The 24,554-nt window shown below is 46.6% G+C and overlaps 2 protein-coding genes across 2 annotated transcripts in view; both read left to right on the top strand.

Moving 5' to 3' along the window:
* The window catches only part of LOC135813798 (RNA cytidine acetyltransferase-like), a 36,447-nt gene extending 28,305 nt beyond the window's left edge, over positions 1 to 8,142 (top strand). The window contains exons 22-29 of the mRNA XM_065326806.1: positions 151 to 264; positions 1,068 to 1,123; positions 1,954 to 2,004; positions 2,537 to 2,605; positions 3,308 to 3,409; positions 4,883 to 4,956; positions 6,573 to 6,653; positions 7,538 to 8,142. Coding sequence (XP_065182878.1) covers positions 151 to 264; positions 1,068 to 1,123; positions 1,954 to 2,004; positions 2,537 to 2,605; positions 3,308 to 3,409; positions 4,883 to 4,956; positions 6,573 to 6,653; positions 7,538 to 7,622 — 632 coding nt within the window. The 3' untranslated portion in view covers positions 7,623 to 8,142. The remainder of the gene's footprint in view (positions 1 to 150; positions 265 to 1,067; positions 1,124 to 1,953; positions 2,005 to 2,536; positions 2,606 to 3,307; positions 3,410 to 4,882; positions 4,957 to 6,572; positions 6,654 to 7,537) is intronic.
* Positions 8,143 to 8,671: 529 nt separating this feature from the next.
* Positions 8,672 to 23,697, top strand: LOC135813790 (E3 ubiquitin-protein ligase E3D-like). Its single transcript, XM_065326794.1, has 10 exons — positions 8,672 to 9,441; positions 11,541 to 11,775; positions 12,099 to 12,156; positions 13,494 to 13,644; positions 14,017 to 14,155; positions 17,684 to 17,825; positions 20,007 to 20,064; positions 21,059 to 21,209; positions 21,931 to 22,111; positions 23,098 to 23,697. The coding sequence occupies exons 1-9, from the start codon at positions 9,071 to 9,073 to the stop codon at positions 22,024 to 22,026; spliced, it is 1,401 nt and encodes a 466-aa protein (XP_065182866.1). The 5' UTR covers positions 8,672 to 9,070; the 3' UTR covers positions 22,027 to 22,111; positions 23,098 to 23,697.
* Positions 23,698 to 24,554: the final 857 nt, after the last annotated feature.

The following is a 24,554-nucleotide window of genomic DNA, read 5'->3' as shown; positions in this document are numbered from 1 at the left end:
GCATACACAGTATTCGGTACTCGGTATGCATATGCATGAGCGTATTATACTGTTCACTTTGTTGACTTGTGTATGCGTGGCGTCCACTTGTGGTGTCCACATGTGGTGTGTATGCGTGGCATGCATGCATGCTTGTGTGTGCTTATCTAGCACTAACTGTGGATGAGGTGTCGTTCTGGTTCACGCCGTACGACATTGACCGACTGGACAAGTACAGTAACAACCTGGTTGACTACCATCTCGTCGTTGACCTGGTTCCCAAAGGTAAGATCTCGGTGCCTTACGCCTTAATTACTGCACTGCACGCATGCTACTGCCGTGCCGGTATGCGTCTTGTTGTATTGCCTGAGATGTTATTCACTGTCTGACTGGGTGCTGCTGCTGATTTCTGCTGAAGCATTCACTGTACCCAACACGATGTGTTGTGTGGTGCACTGTTATCGATTTCTTGCTATTCTGACTAGTGTGTAAAGGTTTTCCGGCGATTCTTATCATACATTGATAGTAGGGGTTTTGCGATTACGTTGTTTACCTGAGATGTTTGTACGGAGGGACATCTCGAACACCAGTTGCTGTTCCATACAAAGCTTATGCGATGATAAAATATTATCTGCATAACGTCGATGGTGATCTTGTACCATCCATCCATCCATTCATGCATTCATCCATCGATCCATCCACCTGTTATGATCTCGAACTCGTCAGTCGTTGACCTGATTCTATTGCAAAGAAGACATAAACTTGTAATGTACGACAAAGAGGATAGCATGATAGAGAGCGCTGGATGGAGAGCTGCTGGACAGCTGGATAGTGTATCAATAAGAGCACTAGGGGAAGGCTAGACATCAATGGGTATTGTATGAAAAGCCAGTCAAGAGCACTAAAGAGTGCAGTCAACCACAACACAGTCAATTGTTTCAGACAATCATGACAGGCAAGATACAGATTGACAACATTGCCCACCCATGCCGATCGGTTCTCTTTGGCTGCTTGTTTGTCTCTATGTGTACGTCACTTATCGCTTGTTGTTATGGCCACCTGCACACCCGGCATTCCTCTGTGTACAGTGGCGCAGCTGTACTTCTTGCGACGCCTGGACATCAAGCTGTACGCAGCGCAGTCGGTAAGAACTGCGTGGGTAGGGGCTGATAACAGTACACTTGTGTTGCCCAGCATATCAGTTGAACAGAAGATAGCACAGGCACACATCCAGGCTGCTAAAACTTCTGTACTGGAGAAGCTGGGGGAATGGAGGCTGCGTATACGTTGTCTAGCCTAAAGCGATATGAAGATGTGCAATGATACATGTTTGAAGATGTGCATGATACATGTTTGAAGATGTGCATGATACATGTTTGAAGATGTGCATGATACATGTTTGAAGTGACAGCAACGAGTACATGTGCACCACTTTCAAAGTATGTGTCGCTCTTGACGGCACTAGTCTTTGTGTGCCTGTTTGTGTGTATGGTGTGTGTATGTCCATATTGCATGTATGTTCATCTTGCACATATGTTCATATTACATGTAGAGTAGAACCCGGGTTAAGGGTCACACCGGATTAGGGATCGGAGCCCGGGGGGGGGGGGGGGATCACTTGGCACGTACATTGTGCGGGTGATCCTTCGGAGCCCGGGGGGGGGGGGGGGGTCACTTGGCATGTACATTGTGCGGGTGATCCTTATACCGGGATTTAATTTCCGGCCCAAGGGGGGTTCCCCGTCGGTTTCCGAGGAAGCCATAACTTTTTTCGCTCCAAACTATTTTTCCGAGGTCCATCTACTCACAAGAAGTCGTTTTGCACACCTTTTTGCCCATCCCTGTACAACTGAGTCCAGCTATGTCCGCGCAGAGTTAGGTGGACCCTTAACCCGGGTTCTACTCTACGTCCATTTTTGAACATTATGTCCATATTGCACATATGTCGATCTCATTGTTGTGTTGTGTCAACAGGCCATATTACTCGGTCTCGGCTTGCAGTTCAAGACCGTGGAGAAGATCTCGGTAAGTGACTGCACTGGTTGTTACGCAATGCAAAGACAGCACTAGATGTAGAGGATTTTGCGGATAGGACTGCATCATACATGTGTTGTAAGGAGTAGCAAGCCAGTGCTTTGTCATACCACTCTATGCATCACATCTCTAAATGATGATGTCATCGCGTAACATCCATGTCACTCTGAGCAAATTAAGATGTAATCACGTAGTAAAATCTATGTCAATGTGAGCAGAACTGTGTGTGCTTGCTAGCTCTCTATCCCAATGCGAACGGCACCTTGTTGCGGTGGGCAACACCGGTCCAGCACAACTATTTGACGGTCGTCTTCAGAAGTGCATGTATAGTGAAATATGTCCAAGCTGACTGCCCAGTGTGCCCACAGGACCTCAACATGTGATTTCTGTTTTGTTGTTCGAATAGTCCTCAGCATAACATTGTGTGCTAGCGGTATGTACATGTAGGTGTGTCACACAGGCAGCCAAGTATTTCTTGACTATGTGTTTCTTGCTGTTGTTTCTTCTACTCGTGCAAGTACAGGAGGACATTGAGCTACCTGTTGGTCAGGTGTTGGGCCTGTTCAACCGCATTATTCGCAAAGTGGTCAAGGTAATAACGGCAGTGCTTTGTTCTGTGCAGTGTTGTAACTGGTATAATACAGTTGCACGGCATGGTGTATGCTTTACGAGGACAGCATGCCACAACGTGGGGGACGCACCGTATGGAACACGGTGTATGTGAACCGGGGCACAGCCCCCTACGGTTCACATGGTAGCAAGACCGAGACTCTACCAACTGGTTTATGGTTGCAGTCAGGAGCACTGTTTTCTATACAGCGTGTCCTCCACATTGTGACATGCTGTCACCGTAAAACTAGCTGCCCTACATGTACTACAGTGCTGCTTGAGGGAATCCGATCAAGCCAGTCAATGCAACACTGAGCGCTATGCAGCCCTTGACCCACCAACACTGAGCGCTATGCAGCCCTTGACCCAGCAACACTAGGATGTGTACTGGTGCAGGGCTCAGACTTGATTCACGCCATCGCATATCATTGCTATGCAGCACAGTTGTTACAAACTATGGCAGCGGGCTGCTGGATGGGTTTAAATCTGCTGCGAATATCAGTAGTCTGTGATTGCCTTCACCATTGCATTGGATAACAAGTCGTTTCTGCGGACATTCAGGCATATTGTGTGTGTGTGCAATTGAGTTGAGTGGTGTACATGTATGTAGCGATGTTGCTGCATTACTCAGTATGCCATGTTATGCATATGTTCATTCGGTGCTGCATTGTGCTACGGTGTACAGGTGCTGATAGAGATTAAGTCGGCGGCCATCGAGAAGACGCTACCACTGCCAGCACGTGTAGTGGCATTGGAGCCCACTGCTCAGACCATGGACGAGGCACTGGTATGTTCAGGGCGTAGGATCAGTTTGTGTGTACTGTAAAACCGGAAAATTTTCGGTGGAGATCAATGGTTTTTGAGGCCGTTTTTCGTTGAGAAGCCAATTTATTTATTTGTGACTCTAGATGGTCAAAGGCGTCCGGTAGCGGGACGTGCCCAGATTAGGGGAATTTCACTGTACCTTTCTTACTTGATCTATGTCATTAGCGGCGGGTATGCTCTGTCAAATTCCAGCACATTTCACAAATTGATAACCCTCAGGCAATGCAATGCATACCCTGCCTGTGGTGCCACTGTCACTATCGTCGCCGCTGCTGCAGTGGTTGTGTGTGTGTGTGCGTGGTTGTGTGTGCATGTGTCTGTCTGGCCGTTTTTCGTTGAAAAGCCAATTTATTTATTTGTGACTCTAGATGGTCAAAGGCGTCCGGTAGCGGGACGTGCCCAGATTAGGGGAATTTCACTGTACCTTTCTTACTTGATCTATGTCATTAGCGGCGGGTATGCTCTGTCAAATTCCAGCACATTTCACAAATTGATAACCCTCAGGCAATGCAATGCATACCCTGCCTGTGGTGCCGCTGTCACTATCGTCGCCGCTGCTGCAGTGGTTGTGTGTGTGTGTGCGTGGTTGTGTGTGCATGTGTCTGTCTGTCTGTCCGTCCGTCCATCTGTGTGTGTGTGGGGGGGGGGGGGTGCGTGTGTGGGTGTCCGTCCGTCCGTCCATCTGTGTGTGTGCATGTGTGTTCATGTGTGTTCATGTGTCTGTATGTCTGTGTGTGTGTGTGTGTGTGTGTGTGTGTGTGTGTGTGTGTGTGTGTGTGTGTGTGTGTGTGTGTGTGTGTGTGTGTGTGTGTGTGTGTGCATGTGTCTGTCTGTCTGTGTGTCCCATATGGTGCAGTGGTATGTGCAGTCGATTTCCAATCGAGAGGTTGCGGGTTCAATTCCCGACGATTATGGTCGCACACGTCTTTCTTCTCTTTCTCAGACTCTTCCTGGCTTTTCTTTCATTCTCCTGGGTGGTTACCAACAGCCAGTGTATGCCGGAGTATGTGGTGTGGTGTGTGTGTAGGAAAAAAATGGAAAAACGAAAAATAGGGATTCACTGACCAGAAAAAGTCACTTCAAACAGCTGTGTGGTGGATACCAGGCTAAAAATAGTGGCGGTCAATTCATCAGCCTTGCAAGCTGTTGAATGGTGTAATCCCAGCACAAGTTGCTATGTCTATCATAGCTGTTCGCTATCATCGCTTCCGCGATGGGCATGTCTGAGGTCTGAGGTGTGTGTGTGTGTGTGTGTGTGTGTGTGTGTGTGTGTGTGTGTGTGTGTGTGTGCATGTGTGTGTGTGCATGTGTCTGTCTGTCTCTCTGTTTGTCTGTGCATGGTGCGTGTGTGTGTTTGTGTGTGTATCATGTGTCTTTGTTGCTACTGTGCGTGATTCTCCTCCCTGTGCTGTGTGTGTACCTGCCTGTCCTGTAGACGGAGGCTGCAGAGGAAGTTTCGGAGGAGCAGAAGAAGGAACTGGAGAAGTTGAAGGCAATGGACTTGAGCCAGTAAGCCAGCGAAGTTCCTTTAATCAACCCTCGATTTCCTGTACAAAACTTCTCTTTATCCCAAAGTTTGAATTATCCAACAGCAGAAGTTACGCTCTGACAAAGGACTGTTCGAGAAAGACGAATTTTCAATAGTAGCCCCAATTCGATTTATAGTCCAAGGTTAGGCGAGACCAAGGAATCGAGATAACCCGACCCGTGCGCACCGAAATCGAGCCGATGTCGAGTTTTTGGGAACAGTGCGCGCACTGATCATGTGACTGGGTCTGCGACTCGTAGAGCTAGATCTTCTAGACTCAGTTCAGCTTTGCCACATTCCTGTTTTGAAAACCAGATGGATTCTACGGCATTACTTCATGGAAAACGAACTAATAACAAAGACGACTCATTCATCGTATCAAGAGTACATAACCCCCCCAGAGTGTGCAACTCCACTATGGGTGCTGTCCCGACAGAATTTCAAGTTGACGTCATTTTGATGATGCAATGCGCACTGTACACGGATTATCAGACGAACCCGGAACCTGTGGTTGACCGAAGCTGATCGATCCTGTACAAATTATTGCAAAGAAAAACGTGTGATGCGTTGACACCCGTACACATGTTGTAAATCACTGGTGCAAGGAGCATTGCGTCATAAATAATGACGTCAACTTGAAATTCTGTCGGGACAGCAGGGTATGTGGGAGTTGCACACTCTGGGGGGTTATGTACTCTTGATCGTATGAAAGGAAGTCTCCACCGAATTTTTTTCTTTGCAGCAAGATAATGACAATCGCTTTTGCAGAGCCTCTTGGTAAGACATAGGCAGTTTGTAGGCATTTTAGTCGTTCTCGTACGCTTTCGACCTTCATGCCAGTTTTCTACAACTATATTGACCTGAAAAAGACGAAAATAGTATGGATCCGCTGGGGTGGGCGTTTGCAGCGGACTTTACGGTACAGTACTATATTGTTGACATATCGTATTTCCCCCGAATGTAAATCACACATTTTTACACTAAACTTGCAGAGCAAAGAAGGGTGTGTGACTTACTAATGTCAATGTATTCATACAATTTGGTTCAGAACTGAAAATGGGCTGCGACTTATAATCGGGGAAATCCGGTATAGGATTGACCCACATACATGTAGATGTGAGTGGTATCCTAGGATTGACCAACCTCAAGCAAGGGGCAAGAAAGCTCTACTTCGAAGCAGGTCAAAGTACTTTTTGAAGTACTTACGGGTGTGTGGACAAAACAGTGTACTGCATGTGTGCGTATGGTATAATGTGTACTTTTTTAGATGAACTACGGTTTGTACGAATTGTGGCAGTGTCAGTTGTAGACTACTGCGTGCTTCTAGGTGCTGATGAGGGAAAGTGAAATTTTGTCAATATTTGTTTTGCCTGCAGAAAGGGCTGAGGGGTGGCTAGGTGGGTGATTGGTTAGGTGACGGGGCTGAAAAATACGAAACCTTTCGTATTGAAGTAAACAAAAGCAATCAGTACCCTCGGACTGCATGCGCCCGTGTGCATGTGTGTGTGTGTGTGTGTGTGTGTGTGTGTGTGTGTGTGTGTGTGTGTGTGTGTGTGTGTGTGTGTGTGCGCGCGCGCGCGCGTGTGTGTGTTTGCAGGTTTGCTATTGCCGGCTCTGATGAGGCATGGGATGAAGCTCTCAGCAGCAAGTCCAAATCTGGCAATGTCACAATCAAGAGGTGAGAACATGTGGTAGCTAGTTGTTACTTTGCAGTACTCTGCTCTCTGTCATTGCTGCTTGTGATGTCATGTACTTGTATTGAATGTGATACTAGCACTCAGCTTTGCTTCATATCTAAGGCTGCGTTTACACGACAACGCTGGGGGTGAAAACGCAACAAAATCCTTTCGGATGCATGGTTCATTTACACGGTACGCGGAGCAAAACGTAAAAGTTGTACACCAAAACGGAAGAAAACCAAAACGCTGGCCAAGGTGGAAGAATTTGAAAACGGAAATGTTCTGCCGGATAAATTTGAATGTGTAAACAGTCGAAGCGGTATGCTGGCCTCGTTTCCCGTCACGTTTGTTCCGTTTTCGGCCGTTTACACGGATCCGGCAATCCAAAAAAATTGTTTTTTACAATTTTCGTCGTGTGACGAGTGTTGTTTTGTGGCCTGTTTTCAACTATTCCTTGAGTGTGATTGGTGCTTCCACGACAACACGTGGCACATGACGAACTTTTGCGGATCCTTTGCTCCCGTGTAGACGCGCGAAAACGATACAAACGGAGACCACTTTGGATCAGCTTTGATCATGTAAACGCACGAAAACGAAAGAAGAAATGCGTGACTGAAAACGGAAAACTGGCCATGCATTGTCGTGTAAACGCAGCCTCAAATACCTAGCTTCCAACTGTCCATGCATGTATATCCGTGTGGCATCCAGCATCTAACTGTTATTTGTATCCAGGCGCCATGGGCTAGCTGCTTGTTAGTAGAATATGCCAATACAACAACGCTGTATTGTTATCCCGCTTCCATCTCCCCCCCCCCCCTCTCTCTCTCTCTCTCTCTCTCTCTCCCCTCCTCCCCTCTTTCTCTCGTCATTCTTACAATTACAGTGTGAAGAAGCGTAAAGCAGAGGACATTCCTGAAGAGCCTGATACGCAGAGAAGAAAGAAGAAGCAGCACCGTCGCTCCAGATAAATTAAGTTCTGTAATAGTATAGTTCACATAGCTGAGAGACCAATATCGATGGTCGAATTGTACATAAATCTCTAGAATACTTCGTTGCACATACAATACTTGGAGGTCCTGGAGGAACAGGTATTTTTCATAGCTGGTTTCTTTTCGCTTTCCATTGAAGTGACTTCTTTTCTTTTGCTGCTGTTCTAGCAGCAGTGCTCTAACCCTTCTGCGCCTTCTCGCCGTGCCCGGATGAACTGCTATTTGTTTTTTTTACTACAGTTCTACGTTTTGTGCCCGCTTTTTTTGCGATTTCACACCCATCGCGAAAGCCTGAGGGATTCCAGATCGCAAATGTTTCCCGGTTCACAGTATACAATCATGGAGAACTGATGCTCAAATTTATTATTATTATTATTATTATTGTTCTAGGTGTACATGTATGTGAGTAACCGTCTGTACTGGGGACAAATTTCAGGTTTGCACCATAGAATCATCAAAAATGAATGCCATCCTAGATCCTGCGACAGCCTGACAGCTACGGCTACAGTACAGGTACTGCTAGCATATTGTTAGATTGACAGCATGAAACAAGGTGGAGGACACCGTGTTCGTAAACAGTGACCTTACTACAACCTTCCGCGGTTGGCAGAGCCCCGGTCCCTGCGGACCATTTGAACCATTATTATGGGTGTTGAACCCGGTTCTGACCCTCATTATGCTAGAGGGTTGGAGACTACTCCTTACGTCCATGGACAGAAGTTGGAAGAAAAGAAGTTGAGGTTTATAAAGTAGCTACATGACTACCAGGACGACATCCAGGAGCAATCAAAGAATACACGACGGACGTAAGGAGTAGTCTCCAACCCCCTACAATTGTAGGTCTATTAAGTATTAGTATTACCAAGAGTCCATAAACAATGTTTATGCACTCTTGGTATTACTACTGACAGTGGACATGGTGTAGGTACGACGATTCTATTCACGATCACGTGATCGGCTGAGTATGAGATCGCGATATCGAGACAAAAAACAAAAACAAAAAAGCAGGTGCACGTGGTTTGAAAGATTTGAAAATTTCAATGTTCAAGAATCAAGGTGCAAAATGTGAAAGCACTTCATTCCTGGATCCTCCCCTGTCCCAGGCGCTAGGCTCTAACAAGGAAGCAGTTTGTTGATAAGCGCAGTACCAGTCCTGCTTTTTCGTTCTAGTGTTCTACTACTGCATCCATGAGCAGTTTGAATAGCTTTGTGAAAAAAATTAATCACTGCTGCGTAATTGTCTAGCACTCTGATGATCACACAACAATACTTCGAGGTAGGAGAGGTTATGTCAGTGAGACTGTTGTCTGTGCGGGATAAACGCACTTTATATCAAGTATCTGCTGGTGCACTGGGAATATACAAGTCTCTACACGGATCTGGGCTGTGAGATTTGTTTCTTGGCTCTGGGATTGGAGGAGTGGGACATGTCGCTCAACTGCCGCGTCTTTTTGGAGGTGAAACGGCTTATTCAAGCTGCTCAGCTCATTGTGGACGTGACGTCATGCACGTGTGATCGAGCTGGTCCCAGTGATGGCAGTGATCTGGAGCTGAGCGTGGAAGATGGGAGCATCACGCTAAGCCGTGCCTGCGGCTGTGTGCGGTGTATAGATCTGCAGTGTGACGTCATGGTGAATGGGTGCAGTGCCGTACGCTGGGTCGACGGCGATGGGTTGCATCTGAGGCTGCCGGTGACCAGGCTGCCTGTGAAGCTGGCGTATGATGATGTTCTGAGTGCGCGGGAAGGATGCGACATGGTGCTGGTGTGTGCACAATGTACATCGACTATTACACGACGGTAGGTAGCCATACTGACTTTTAGGTTATTCAGTTGAACTTTACACGTCCACAACATGCAGCAGGGAGTAGTATTGTACCGTTCCCCACAGTCCCCAGCCCACACTGTACGCTTATCATATGACCAGACTGATGAAGGTTTCTGGTGCTGGGAAGTTGCTTACGAGTACCGTATTATCTCCATCACTAGCGCAGTCTCTTGTAGAAGCCCAGCCTCTATTATAAGCGCACTCCAAGAGGGCTTCGAAGATGTACAAGCGCAGTCTCCAATATAAGCGCAGGGCTTATAATGGAGAACTGTATGGATCATGTCCATGCATGTTTGACGTCCACAGTATCACATACACACATGTTATGGCGCAAGTCTGTGATCCCTGAGATAAAAAAATATACAGACTCAGTGTACCAGGAAGTGCAAAACTGCATTCACGGTACCTGGTGGGAAATTGTGTGCTACTTGTACTTCAAAGTATACCGTATGTCAGCGCCTTTAAAGCCATGGCCTTATATTCGAAACACCGCTGCTTTCTTAGCTATTTAAGATGCGAAATGACTCGCCCACTACGCCATGCCATAAAAGTCAAAGTCCACATAGAAATTTCAATCTAAATCCATTTTTTCACCCTACTTGCTGGGTTGTAAGTTTGTTAGTATACAGTAGTACGTAATCCTTCATATTTACAAAACATGCTTCAAATGTTATTTCATTCAGGAAGCCCATGGTTTTATAACTGAGACTGGCTTTATAATCTAATATCTCCACGGCTTTAAAGGTGCAGACTTACGGTAAGAAAAAAATACTTGTACCAGATGGATGAAAAATTATAAGCCCAGTCTCTAGTAGCAGCCCAGTCTTCAATATAAGCCCAGGGTCAGGACTGGTTGAAAAGATATAAGCCCACGGTTTATAATGGAGATAGTACGGTATGTCAAACTCAATCCATAGCGGTTCATACATCGATCCAACTATCTCTTTTCTGACGTCCGATTCACACTCATGATAGCATGTTTTCCTCCTCTTGAATAATCCTGGAGGGATTTATCTAGGAGGGGTATTGCTGTTTTCAATTGCATCTAGGAAACGGGGGAGGGGTTAACAGTACAACAGAAGCTAGCAGTTTGCGCTGCTCCCTATCTGATAACTGTTAACTGGAAACCTTCTGCATCATTTTTGTAAGGAAAAGGACCAACGAACTACAAGTTGCACTATAATGTCCACTAACACCACTAGTTACGTGACTTGCTGGAGCTGATAGCGAGTTAGTTGCAGAACATCAGTACTGTCGGTCAGTGTCGTGCAATGTTATTGCATGAGCTGATTGTCAAGTAACTGGTGGTGTTAGTGGACAATAGCGTAACTTGTAGTTCTTTGGTCCTTTTCTTCACTATAAATGAATCATTGGCTCTCCATCCGAGTCTATCATTTTTGGTACTAATTATTTTTAGCTCACTACATGTATTTGCAAGTCCTGGCAGCTTTGCGACATGCAATGATTATGTGTGCGAATAGACTTGAACATTTCCAGGTTGATACAGTACCTTACAGCACAGCCTGTGCGGGTAGAAACAGTCAGACATGCTATTTACTGTTAGCAAGAGTGCATCACCAAGAGTGTGCAACTCGACGATCCCCCAGCTCACGGCGGAATTTTCATGACATCAGTCTTCCGCGGTTGTTTGGCTCACTGATACCATCACGCGTAGCCAGAGATCAAAGTACAAAGAATCTGTACGTTGCAGCTATGGTGGTCGAGGCAACACAACAGATGATAGATCTATGTATCCTGAACCTGATGAACTATCACTGTATCTACAAAACAAATACGGGAAAGCATACGCACTTGATCATACTTCTGCCAAAGATTGATGCAATAAAAACTTTCCGCCGTGGGCGAACCCATCACAGATTGAGATAGGAGTTGCACACTCTTGGTTATGTACTCTTGCTGTTCGGTTCTATTGAACCCATCACAGTAGAACCTCCTGTAGTGGGCACTCTCAACAAAGATTACGTCCACATTCTGTCCCTCATATCCTGACCCTTTGTTAACATATTCTCTCATTGTTTTTGTGTGTCATTTTAAATCTCGCTGTTTACAGTGATGGCTGCACGATCACCCGTGTTCTTCCCTTGCCCTCGTCCAACTGGTCTGCGGCCGCTGAGCAATGGTTCTGTCCGTGTAAGCCCAATCGCCCAGCCATGCACCATGGTAACTTTGTGCCACAGCGCGAGGGAGATTGCCTACAAGGAGATGACTGCTGGATCGTGCGTTTTCGTAGTGTTGAGCAAACCAAGATTGACCAAAGTGAAGTCGAAGATGGTGTTAGTTCAAAGGTGTGTTGTTTCGTCAGTGCTCTTTTGCACGTAGGGTTTGCTGAATTCTTTCTTGAAACGCAGCTGGGTTGTGTTGAGAAATACCTCAGCCACAAGTTAGTGTTGTTCTTATTAGAAATCTTGTAGATGACTTCTGTGCCTGCGAGTTGGAGTAGAGGAACAGTTATCAATGTTGCTTGGATGTCCTTGGTCACCACAACCATGGCACTGTTGCTAACTGCTACTGGTACTTGGTATGTTTGATAAGCATTGACAGTTGTACTAAGATGTTAGCAAGAAATTCATAATATTCTCCATGTCTACTGCTTGTGTCCTGCATGTAGATCTCATGTATAACGTGCAACAGTCATCTCGGTACTGCGTTGATCTCCAGTAAGAAAGGTATGGCATCATGTAGGGACAGTTTCAAAGTACCGTATTTGCTGGAGTATAACGAGCACACCCCCCCCCCTTTTTGAGTTAATTTTTGACCAGCATTTTGGCCACTCCATGTTTGTCTGGAGTATAATGTGCAGCCTGGATTTGAGAAAATTATTTGTTTTCCTGTCCTTGTGGAAGAAATCGTGTAAGGATTTCTCAGAAAATGCAGACTGGAAAAGTGGAAATGCAGAAATGCGAGGTAGAATCTAAATATATGGCCTACCGGCATGCAAAGGCGAAGTCACGCCTCTGCCCGCATCAGCACAGGCGGCGGCAATAAGCTGCAAAGGAGCTCCCGACCTTGCGGTGAATGTAAGAGGCCCTGCAGCCCCTAAACTAAAGCATGTGACTGCCCATCGCAGCAGGCAAAACGAAACCCGGGTGAAAGTCACAAGGCAGTCGTGAATCATTATTCACCATGCATCAGGTCATCATGGTCATACAACGTCCTTGCACTACCAAGCAGCAGCTGTGTATTGTAATACACGTAGGAAAATCAGGATCATTTTCTGCATGTAGAATGCCACAAATTGTTAGGTTTCACCGAAAATTGCCGCATTTCTGCCGCAATTTCTCTAACAGCTCACACCAGGCCGGGAACGCTACAGAGATGCGACCTGCAGGGGCTTGGCCACCTGGCTTCTACAAAGCATTGTAGCTGCACACTGCATTCACTACTGAGTACACAGGGTTACTGCAGCTTTCACTGCCCAAATCATGCATTGCTGGGAATATCACAGTGATTTTTGCCAGCAACACGGTGTTTCACAAAGCATGTGAAAAGCATGGATTTTCGCGCGGCCGTGGCATATCGCAATTTTCCACGCGGACAGATTATCAAGACGAAATTATACTATTTATAGTGCAACCATTGGTAAGAAAGAAAAGGGGGTTTGTCAACTGACAGCCGCTCTATTCAGTTGCTATTCACAACTTATTAACTGAGTAGAGCGGTTGTCAGTTGGCACCCCCCCCCCCCCGTTTCTTTCAAAATGCAGTTGCGTGATGTCCACAACTTTCTTAGCGAACCACTGATACGGTTTTCATATATGTGTATAATGCATGTGCTACCCATGGGACCCATCACCATTATCTTTCTTATCTTCTTCATCTTCGACATCATCAGTACCATCGCTGCTCTCAGAATCAAGATTTGTGTGCGTGCTTGCGTGTGTTTGCATGCAGGCTCTACGATCATGACTATTCAGTTATGATCTTTTTCTCTTTTTCTTTTAAAAGACTACGATGGCATTTGGCACGTGTAATGTATAATGTCCATATTTTGTGTTGCTATGTAGGCAATCCTGAAAGTGATACTGGCAACGCTGAGAGCGATGCTGGCGACTCTGCTGGTTGCGAGGACGAATCATGCGCATCATTTCTGCGAGGCCATGTGCTATGTCTTGCAGCCAAGCATGTGGACGAAGACAAGAAAATCACATGTGCTTGGTATGCTTCCTTCTTTCCATGTACATGTGTGCATGTACTTATGTACCTGTATGTATACATGCTGTATTTGAAAAGAAAATACAAATCCATCCTGTGGTGTGTCCTCACTGATTCGAAATCGCGGCAATAGTGCGTAATGATTGCTGCGTGAAAACGAATGCCTCAGTCTGATTCCTCTCAGTCAGTAGGGCATCCTGTGTGTCTGTGTGTGCGTGCGTGCGTGCGTGTGTGTGTGCATGCACATAATGCATATCTTGCTTGGTCTCCTGCCCGCCGCACTGTAATACAGGGTGTCTCAACCAGGGAGTAGTAAAATAATGGTATAATACTATTTTACTACTACCTGGTCTCAACTGCTGTGTTTCTGTGCAGTTTTCTAGAGGATTGTCTCAGTGAGCTGTTACTGGAGGCCAGTCAAGACAGTGGCTGCTCCAAGTTTCTGCTGCAGTCGTATTGCTCACAGTCACCGGCATCGCTGGAGGACAGGGACGCTACCGACAATGTTGCACGTGTAAGTGCAGGTCAAACCTCGCTCTAACGTAATCTCTGGGGGTGGCAAATATCATGTTATAGCGAGGTTATTAATGTTATAGTGAGTTGGGCACACAAGTATGCAATATGTATGTCAAAATGACACTCTTCACTTACTGATTAGGCCATCATTTTTTATATCTATGTTTCGCGTCAGTTCAACTTCCAGAATCATATGCGAGAGGTGGAAAAAATAAAAAGTTGCAAAATAATAAAAAAGGCTTGTCAGAGGTGTATGCACTGTACATAGCACAATAGCTCGTGCATGGTGTACATTCGTAAGAAAAATCGTACATCGAAGCACAACATCTGGGTTATCAGCATGAGTAAATATTCACTTTGGACAGAGGAGGCAACCGTTGGTGCCAATGCGTCACTGGATTATTGTATTCAGACTTCAGTAGCGGTGCAAAGAGCTCCGGAACGACGCATCCTCTCAGCTTGAGGCGATCAATGCGGTCTGGTGTAAGCTCATAGAATATTGCTCCCAGATGCCGAACAAACGATTTGCCAAAGCTGGCCTAGAGGCTAGAGGCCATTTCTGAATCCCAGCTTCGCCGTATGCAACCAGTCCACACTGTTGACTCGCACGATCATATACTCACTGTGCATGTTCGATTTTTTTATATTTTTTCCGAAAAAATCAAAACGTATGCGTGCGGACGACGCGAAACATAGCTATAAAAATGATGGCCTTACAACTGTCCTGCTTGCGATGCAGTCTGGTGAACTAGGAATGTGTTTTTATGTTTTATGTTTTAGTGTGTCTACTATGTGTGTTGTCTACTATGTGTGTTGTCTACTATGTGTGTTGACTGCGGGAGTAATAGTAAGACTCGTATAACTATGCGCAGCTGTGTACTGTGGAGTGGGAGAGCTTGTAGCCACGCCCAAATAAGTATTGCTCACTCAAATTTGAAAGTGTTCCGGTTCTCGGAACGACATTGCACTTGTTTAGTTGAAAGGTGACTTGAAATCAATGCAGTCTGTCCAACCTTGTCACCATTCCAAAGCAGTACACTCACCTATATACAATGTATAGAAAAGGCAATTGTATGCCATGTAAATATATACAAATGTGTTGGTCCAAAGCAGGACGGTTGGACAGCCTGTCGATGTCACCAAAAAACCATTAGTTGAGACAAGTGAGAGCAAAAAGAAAAAGGTACAAGTAACAAGAAAGGAGCCACTGGCTCACTGCGCACACGATGCGTGCAACCATGTCAGCATGACATACACATGAACAAATAACGACATAATAACGAGTACAGTCAACTTCGCTAATAACGACTGCGGATATAACGACAATTCGCGAATAACGACTTAATTGTCATGCCCAGAGCAAAGTCCCATCCAACTGTGACACATATAACGAGACTTCGGGTATAACGACACTTCGCGAATAAGGACACTTTTCTGATGCCCCGTCGAGTGTCGTTATAAGCGAAGTTGACTGTATAACTCGGATTGGTGATATTCACGACAATAACATCCGATCAACATTATGTACATAAACTACACAATGATGATTCTAACAACACAGTCAACTGTACTGAGTACTTGAAGAAAGAATGGATATGTATGCAGAATGCCAGCCAGTGTGTGCAGAGTGAATGGGAAAGTAGTTGGCCTTCAGCAAATAAAGCGTGCAGTGGCCTCGCTATCTTTGAACCGATGTTTAGAACAAGTGAAGAAAAGTTCAAGAATACAGTGGAAAGTGATGTGGACCGAATCGAATGGGTGAGGAAACGAAACTGTCTTGGCATGAAGTAGAAACGAACAGTGCCTATTCAACGGCCCGTTTGCAAACTTCAAAACAACCGTTGCAGTGCCCATGCTCCTCTTCAAGATTCTGGCATGCATGGTGGAACAGCTCTGAGCATTGCGGGCATGTATGAAGGCATCTGCCATCTGCCATCATCCTTGCCACGATCGAAGCACTCAGAAGACTTGGAAATATCCACAACTTCAGGAGACGACTTAGGTGATGGCACAGGGGATTGCACAGGAGATTGCTGCGATGTGCAGCTGGAGCTTCCCTTTGCCAGCTCGGTTGGGGTATTCTGTGGCAGTGCTGTGATGCCTGATGGTGCTCTCCTTTACCAGTGGTTCATGCACTCTCCAGAAGTCTGTTAGACTGGACTGGTGAACCCTGACATTCTCACTTGTGAGAAAGTTCTCCACGGACACCAGGTTGCGGAGGATGTGCCGCGGGACATTGGCAATGCTGGCTAAGTCGGACTGAATGGTCCTCACAGCAATGTGTGCATCACCTCAACTTGTCACAACAGCCGGGAAAGCACTATCATCTTCACTGTCACCACTGCCAGCTTCTTTTTCTGCAGCCATCTGCTCCACGAGCTCTCCTGTGGTGATCTCATGCGAGGTGATAGCTCCGTCGGCAACTGAAATAATTATAATCTACTGGAGCACACTCAGCCATGTTTACATCGAGGCAGTGGCCAGCTTCTTGCCAAAGCCCTTCAATGTCGTCTTCATTAGCAAGTACATGCACTGCCGCATCATGAGGTTCACCTGATGGAACAAACCCAGCATACCGGATGCAGTTTGCCACCACCTCTGAGCTGACAGCTTGCCATACTGCATGCTTGAGGAAGATAGCTTTTTTCAAATCAATGAAGGAAGTGTCATCCCCCACGTGCCAGCTTTCCGTTGTCAAAGGCATGGATGATATCCAACATAACTTGCTTGCGACAATTCGCTTTAAAACTGCGGATTATGCCTTGGTCCAGAGGCTGGCTTCGTGACGTAGAGTGTGGGGGGGGGGGGGGGGGAACTGGACCTCTACGAAACTACGGAACTGAATGCCACCAAAAATAGTATGCGCACACACTTATACATGAAGGATGCACACTGTAGATGTACAGTGGCTGGGAACGACATGATTGACTGGCGCAGCACGTGTGCAGCGAACCGTTGACCTACACTAGGCTACAGTGTACGCGTACAGTTCGAGATCAAATGGCACGCCAAAGACGGGCATGCATGTGTGTGGGTACGTGGTCTACGTCTGACTCTCTGAGATTGAGATATCACTTTTCAAAGAATACCAACCGTTTTTCAAGGCTTTTCAAGGCCTTTTTCAGAAATTCAAGGACTTTTCAAGGATCTTGAAGAATTTTTCAAAATTCAAGCGCTTTCAAGGATTTCAAGGCCTTGTGCGAACCATGTGTAACCTTATAGTGAGGTTTATGCTATGGCGGGGGTCGTTATAGCGAGGTCTGATCTGTACTCTGGAGTGACTCTTGCTTTCTATTAAACTGCCTTCTTTTCCAATGCTTCATGCCGACCGTTATGGCTGTGCTGTCCTGGAATTTGATTACCGGAGAGTGTCGGTATGCCTGGCTTGCGGTTGTTTGGCATGTGCGACGCAGGCTCACTCCAATTTGATGCGGATGAAAGCGAATTTGTTTATTGCTTACCAGCCAATCAACCAGTCAGTCATTGATCATGGCTGTTGTCTTGTCTTTGTGTGAACCTCTTGTAGCTGTGGCTAATGTCAACATGTGCGGATGTGCTGTCCGTTGACACTTGGACTGACTGCACGTCACCCTCACCTGCTGACAAGCAGCAGCAGCAGCAGCAGCAGCAGCAACAACAGTGTGCTTTGCGGTGTAGCCTACATCCAAGTAAGTGTAGTGGAGCCAGCAGTAGCAGCAGCAACAGCAGCAGTAGCAGCAGCAGCAGCAGCAGCAGTAGCAGCAGTAGCAGTAGGGAGACTTGTTACGAGCATGCTATGTATAACTTCAAATCTTGTGTTTACTTGTACATGAACTGTATGGTCCCAACTCTTGCCCCGGGCTCTAGACATTTCAAATTTTCAATCGAAAAAAGATTCACATGTGTTCTTACTTGTAGTGCCCAAGTGCTCAAATAAAAGGTGATACCGCCTTTATACCAAATCTCTCTGTGAATCGAAGAGTATGTGTGTGAAGACTTCAACACCACACCTGCCTTTCCCCTGTGAATACGATCTTTAAAAGTGCACGTTTCCTTCACCTTGGCCTAGATCCTGAAGTGCTTAGCCAGTTTGGAACGGGAGATTAGCTGAGATGAGTCAGTGTGAAAAGCAAGCGTCTGCCTGTGCTTGAGTGGTAGTGTAAAGTACAGGTCTGCTCTCGATATAACAACTCTCACTTGTACATAAACCTCGCTAGTAAGTAAAAAATCAAAACCCGTGCCGAAACAGCATCATACAAATTTTGTTCTACACAACATAATCCTACATAACATAAACCTCGACATAACACACGCTACGGCACGGTTCCCGACGTGCGCACTCTCGATACAACGTAAATTCACGTGCACGGTACGATCAGGCAGTAGCTGTAGCTAGGCAGTTTAGGCCAGTTTAGTCCTACATAACGTAAACCTCGGCATAACGCACCCTATGGTGCGGTCCCCGACGTGCGCACTCTCGATACAACGTAAATTCACGTGCGTGGTACAATCAAGCTGTAGCCGTAGTTAGCCAGTTTTGTCCTATTGAGTATTGTGCATATATTCTGCAGCATTGATGGTATCTGATGTCGATGGTGGTACAGTGTGTATATGTTTGCACGGTTAAACCCGCCTTGTAATACCCTTCATTTTGAGGTACATCTTGTATTTTACACATGGTTTTCTACATAACATAACTCTCGATATAACATAATTTTTGCGTGGTCCCAGAGATTACGTTATATGGAGAGTAGACCTGTACCAGGCCCCTGGATTGTATTCTGTGCCTTTTTTTAGACAACTGTCAGGCGCGTATGCAGGGGGGGGGGGGGGTCCCGTTGCCCGGACACCCCCCCCCCCCCCGAATATTCCAAACGAGCAACGATTTTGGGCATTGGTTGGTAGGGTGCGCGTTCGATCTGACAAGAATGCAAAACTTCAACAGATCGTAACTCAGTCAAATCTCGCTCCAATCCAAGAATCCAAATATTAATTCAGGTCGAATAGAAAACTCTCAGCTGTCGGTAGAAACAATTCGCGAAGCGCTGCGATCAATGGTTCTTGAGGTAAATCATTCGTAAGTTGAGCTGCGATCTCGGCAATTTCAAAAGCGCGCAGTGCGACTTGAGTATCGAGAATTTGAGACTTTTCGTCACGCTGACTTGCTCAAATTTGCACCGGTTTCACTTGTGATATTCTGAAGAGTACACAGCGAAAAAATCGAAACTCTGCGATCAGTGGAAAGGAAAATACAGTGAAACTTGTCTAAGATGACGGCTCAAGGGACTCCTTCCAAATGTGGTCTCTGTGTACAGTTAGTCTCCTTATCCAGGGTCTTTTGACTGGAAGTGACAATCCTTCGTCCTGGTGATAGTGGTCCTCTTGGACAGTTGGTCGCCGTATCAGAGTGGTCGCCGTATCAGAGTGGTCGCCTTGACAGGTTTTACTGTAGCTGGAGCAGGACGCGTTTGGGCAAATTTGCCAAGTTTGGGGCATTTTTCGCACTGTCGCTGCGCTCTGTATACAGTGTCCTGGCTATCATGGTTGACCTCATTCTCTTCCTCTCCCAGATACCTTTCCACTTCCAGGAAGCCCAAGATTTAATATCAAGATTGAGCACGGAGTAGAACTGAAATTATGATCCAAGGAACACGAAAAAATGCAGAATTTTGAAAATTTCCTTGGGCTTTGAAAGGGTTGAAACTCATTGTTGGTGATTCGGTTGGAAACCCCCCTAGAGTTGACCCTGCGTACGCGCCCGACTCTAACTTCTCCGTCTAACGATGCAGCGTGTTCTTTGAGTCTTCCTTCTCAACTCTCTTTGCCATGCCATTGTGTCTTGGTTCTTTGTTTTGTTTCTGAACCTCTAGAGCATGAACATTTCCAACAAGGATTGAAGGTCTTGTACAAGCCATGCACTAAAGACAAGTAAGAACACTTGGTCTGCATGCTCCTCAGACGTATGTGCCCTCTAGCCTCTCGTTTGTTTTGCTGACATAATGGAGCATCATATTATGATGGTGCATGGTGCATGGACGTCGGAGCTGGACCAGTAGCCTGGCCGATTTCTTTGCTCCTCACAGTCACCCGCCGTCAACTTTCCCAACATACCAACAAGCCGCTGACCGCACTCTACTCTACTGTTCTCAAGGTGTGACTTGCACGCGGGTTACGCTAGCGTTGCAAACTTCCCACGCACGCAGACCTGCTCCCTGTCTGCCGTAGTACTTGGCACTACACTTGCGCATGCAACAATGTCGAAAACCGAATACGAAGTAATCGTTTCCGAAGCGAATACTTTGAATTGTTCTCCGAACGAATAAGTCTAGAATACTCAATGAAACCGTTCACCGCTAGTTGTGCCCCTGGCCTGGTTTGACTCTGCATACTGTTCAGTGTGTTGGACTGCTGTTCAGTGTGGTGGACTGCTGTTCAGTGTGTTGGACTACTGTTCAGTGTGGTGGACTGCTGTTCAGTGTGTTGGACTGCTGTTCAGTGTGGTGGACTGCTGTTCAGTGTATTGGACTGCTGTTCAGTGTGTTGGACTGCTGTTCAGTGTGTTGGACTGCTGTTCAGTGTGATGGACTGCTGTTCAGTGTGGTGGACTGCTGTTCAGTGTGTTGGACTGCTGTTCAGTGTGGTGGACTGCTGTTCAGTGTGGTGAACTGCTGTTCAGTGTGGTGGACTGCTGTTCTGTGTGTTGGACTGCTGTTCAGTGTGGTGGACTGCTGTTCAGTGTGGTGGACTGCTGTTCAGTGTGGTGGACTGCTGGACATGTACTACATGCACTGCCGACAAACTAACTCACTGCACAGCCAGTTAGAAGTCATGATAACCTGCACCTCTCACTCGAAAGTAGATAACACGCTTTCCGCTGCATCCTGCTGCTGCCACTGCTGCTGTGTTTCTTTATCCTCTACAGCGGGGAGGAGGAGGCATTATGGTTAGCAGACGGTAGCAGTGGTACACAGTCGATGAGTCTCACACGCTACTTAGCAGATCGGCTACTTGCGCACCTGAATAGCAGCAATGCCGTGCTGCCGCCATCTCTCCGACACTTTGACGGATACAAGGTACTTGTGTGCACATGGGTCTACGGGTGTGTTGCTGTGTGGTGTTGCCTTGGTGATACGAGGAGTCATGGAGCCATGTTACCGGTGTGAATAATGTCGGCCGGAGAGCGCATGTGCTGGAGGTGGCACTAAGTCATTTGTGGTGCCGTATGACATGAGCTCCCTATGGTGGTGCTGTTGATGCAAGGTAACGACTAATGTGTGTGTGTGTGTGTATGTACCTACCACCTTTGTTGGTTTCAGGGTTCATATACTTTCTGTTTGAAGTATACATACCTGTTAACCATGGACTGCTTCTGGCTAGATTAACTCTTGTGTGATCAATGGTGCTAGTGAAGCTTATATCAGATCCACTCTGATTTAGCCACCCACACTAGTACCAAGTATTACCTTCACTGGGGGCAGGGGTACCTGCAGTTGGATCCCGGGACGGATACCCTGATGCCGTCAATCCTTTTTCTGCACCTTGTCCTCACCCACTTACTGAGGTGTGGTGAGCCCATAAGTGGGATCATTTCAAGTCCACCCTAGTTTGGGGATTTCAGGGGGTGTCGGCCGTTGGGTGGTTCAATGGCCAATTGAGTCATCTTTCCAAGATTCCTTTTGAGTCTCTCTCCCCTCTCCCGGGGAGACCCACGTGACCAGTTTTGGCAGTGAGCAAGTACAAGTACAGTATGTGTGTGTGTATGTGTGTGTGTGTGTGTGTGTGTATCTTTGTCAGGTTGGCTACCTGTTTAGACTGAGCAAGCAAGAGGACAGCAAGCAAGACGACAGCAAACAAGAGGACAGTAGTAGACCCACACTGACAAATAGCTAGTGCTACGGCAGTGCAGTTAGTGCAGTTAGTACAGTTAGTACTGGTTGCTATGGATATTGCAGACTGTAGCACTAGACTGCTCCAGGTAAGGAAACTTACTTGACCTTCCACGGTCCAGTCTTGATTTCTTTCTAACACATTCCAACACAGCACGGTGAAGTGGGGGTACTGTAAAGTGAGAAACTTTCGCTAGAGATTTAATTTCGCTATTTTCGCGACCATCACACATTCGCGAATATAAATCGCCGCAAACTGCTCTGTACATTGATTGTAGACAGTACAAGATCCGACTGAATATATGGAATCGCGAAAGTTTCTCATCGTGAACCCGCGTAATTCTTGAAAACGCGAAATTTGTGCGCCGCGAAAGTTTATCGCATTTCAGTGATCTTGATTTCTCTTGCCACACAGCACTGTGAAGTGGGGTATTCTTGATATCTCTTTCCACACAGCACTGTGAAGTGGGCTAATTAAACGCAGCACTGGGAAGCGGGGTATTCTTCGCTGTGTTCCAGGCTGCCATCTCTGATTTAGCGTGGACGAGTTTTTTTTAGCTCCCATGGTCTCCAATCCGAGAGGAGTACAGTGTGTGCTGAGCTGAACAATACAGACTCTCCATTGGCGAACAAACTATGTTTGCTTCAAACCCTAAATTGAGACCCTTGCTGAAAATGAGTGCGCTACAGCCATTGGCTTGGTGTGTATGACCCCGGGCACTTTTGCGTGGATGCTATGGCAAGGTTTTATCAGTTGGCAGTGGTTGAGGCAAGCTGGTCACCCAGCTTTTCCATAGTGCTTTCACGTGTCATGTGTGAAAATATACCTATCGTTTCTATCAAACGCTGGTGTTAGTAGTTGTAAGATGTGGTGTGTGTGTGTGTGTGTGTGTGTGTGTGCGTGCCTGTGTGTGTGTGTGTGTCCCACTTGGAGCGCTCCTTCTCCCCTCGGGGGGAGGGGGGGGGGACGTGACCCTAGTGGCAGTGGCTCTACAGTTCAGGACAGGACAGGTGTATGTTTGTTCTTTTCTTGCCTTGTCGTTTTCGTCGCCCGCACCTACCCTGTTTCTTACAGCGCCAGACAGCTTTGTCAGTTCGGTGGCTCTCCGTTCAACAGTCGAACCATCTTCTATATCTGCGTTCATGACACTCAGGGTGCAAGAGTCTGCGCCTTGGAATGGCGATGAGGACCAACACTGTGTGTGCGTGTGTGTATGTGTGTATGGCCAATTCATCCGCCTTGCAAGCTGTTGAATGGTGTAATCCCAGCACAAGTTGCTATGTCTAACATAGCTGTTCGCTATCATCGCTTCCGCGATGGGCATGTCTGAGTCTGAGTGTGTATGTATGTGTGTGTGCGTGTGTGTGCGTGTGTTTGACCGGTATATAGACCTCATGCGCGTGCAACATGTCTCTAAAAAGTGGACAGCTCTTGACTAGAAAGATCTTTGGAGCCACATTCTGTATCTCCATGCGTGTGATTGGCTAGTTGCTGCACATGTGTGTGCGCGTGCCTTCTTGCCAAAGTGTTTGGAAGTTGGACTAGTTGTGGCTCCACAATGCAGTGTGTTGGTGCTACAATAGCTTTCATGGCTGAGGTTGCTGGTATGTTCATTGGCTCTGGATTCCCGGTACTCAGCTACCAAGCCTGGTTGATAAAGCAACTCCGATTTCACTTCAAGGTACCAGTGCATCTCGTGTCTGCTTCTATCAAAGCAGCGTGATGTCTATACTGGTTACCCAGCAAGTGTAGGGTGTGCATAGGTAACTGTCTTGGTCGTACTATTCCGGTGTGCCCCATGTGGTGTAGACCAGGTGTGCATCGGGGGTCGTTGCTACATGTATACCGGTAAGAGAAACCCCGGTGCATTTGCGGATTTGCATGCTTCTCTTGTGACGTGAGTACATGATAGATCTACATGGTACGTGGTGTGTCTGCGTGTGTGTGTGTGTGTGTGTGTGTGTGTGTTTGGCACCGTCATCTTCATGCTGTCTGTTATAGTATACTGTATTACCCGGAGGATGCACGCGGTGTGCTGACGCTACAAGACGCACCCTCTCCCGGCATATATACCGACATGGCGAGTACCATCGTCATGTCGCGTGATGATTGCAAAAGCATGAAACTCTAAGTAGCGACACACAAGCCTTGATTTCCCTGGTTGTGCTGTAGTATACTGCAGTATGTAGCAGCAAGAGTAGATGAGCTATGCAGCAGCAAGAGTAGATAAGCTCCCAAGAGAGTGCAACTCTGCATATGGGATCTCCAGCGCGAAAACTCCCATTACGCGGTGTTCCGAATAGCATGCATGTACATGTACTTCAAGTAGTACAGAGTAACAGTTACTTATACAGTGGTGTCTTGATTTAAAATCTGGCACAGCACCATGTGTGCTAGGGGATTTCTGCTGGATTAGGGAGGGTGCTGGATTAACAAACCTGGCTTACTGTTGCAATGTGCATGAAGAGGACGTTTCGGCAAGAGTACATAACCCCCCAGAGTGTGCAACGCCTGATCCAGCTCTGCATAGG

Source organism: Sycon ciliatum, chromosome 4 (genome assembly GCF_964019385.1).
Source record: "Sycon ciliatum chromosome 4, ocSycCili1.1, whole genome shotgun sequence".
NCBI lineage: Eukaryota > Metazoa > Porifera > Calcarea > Leucosolenida > Sycettidae > Sycon > Sycon ciliatum.
This window is presented reverse-complemented; position numbering and strand designations above follow the sequence as displayed.

Bases quoted from the DNA above. Each gene is read 5' to 3' on its own strand.
- LOC135813790 (XM_065326794.1), top strand. From the start codon at position 9,071: ATGTCGCTCAACTGCCGCGTCTTTTTGGAGGTGAAACGGCTTATTCAA. The intron at 9,442-11,540 runs GTAGGTAGCCAT...CGCTGTTTACAG, and splicing joins ACATCGACTATTACACGACG to TGATGGCTGCACGATCACCC. The intron at 21,210-21,930 runs GTACTTGTGTGC...TATCTTTGTCAG, and splicing joins GACACTTTGACGGATACAAG to GTTGGCTACCTGTTTAGACT.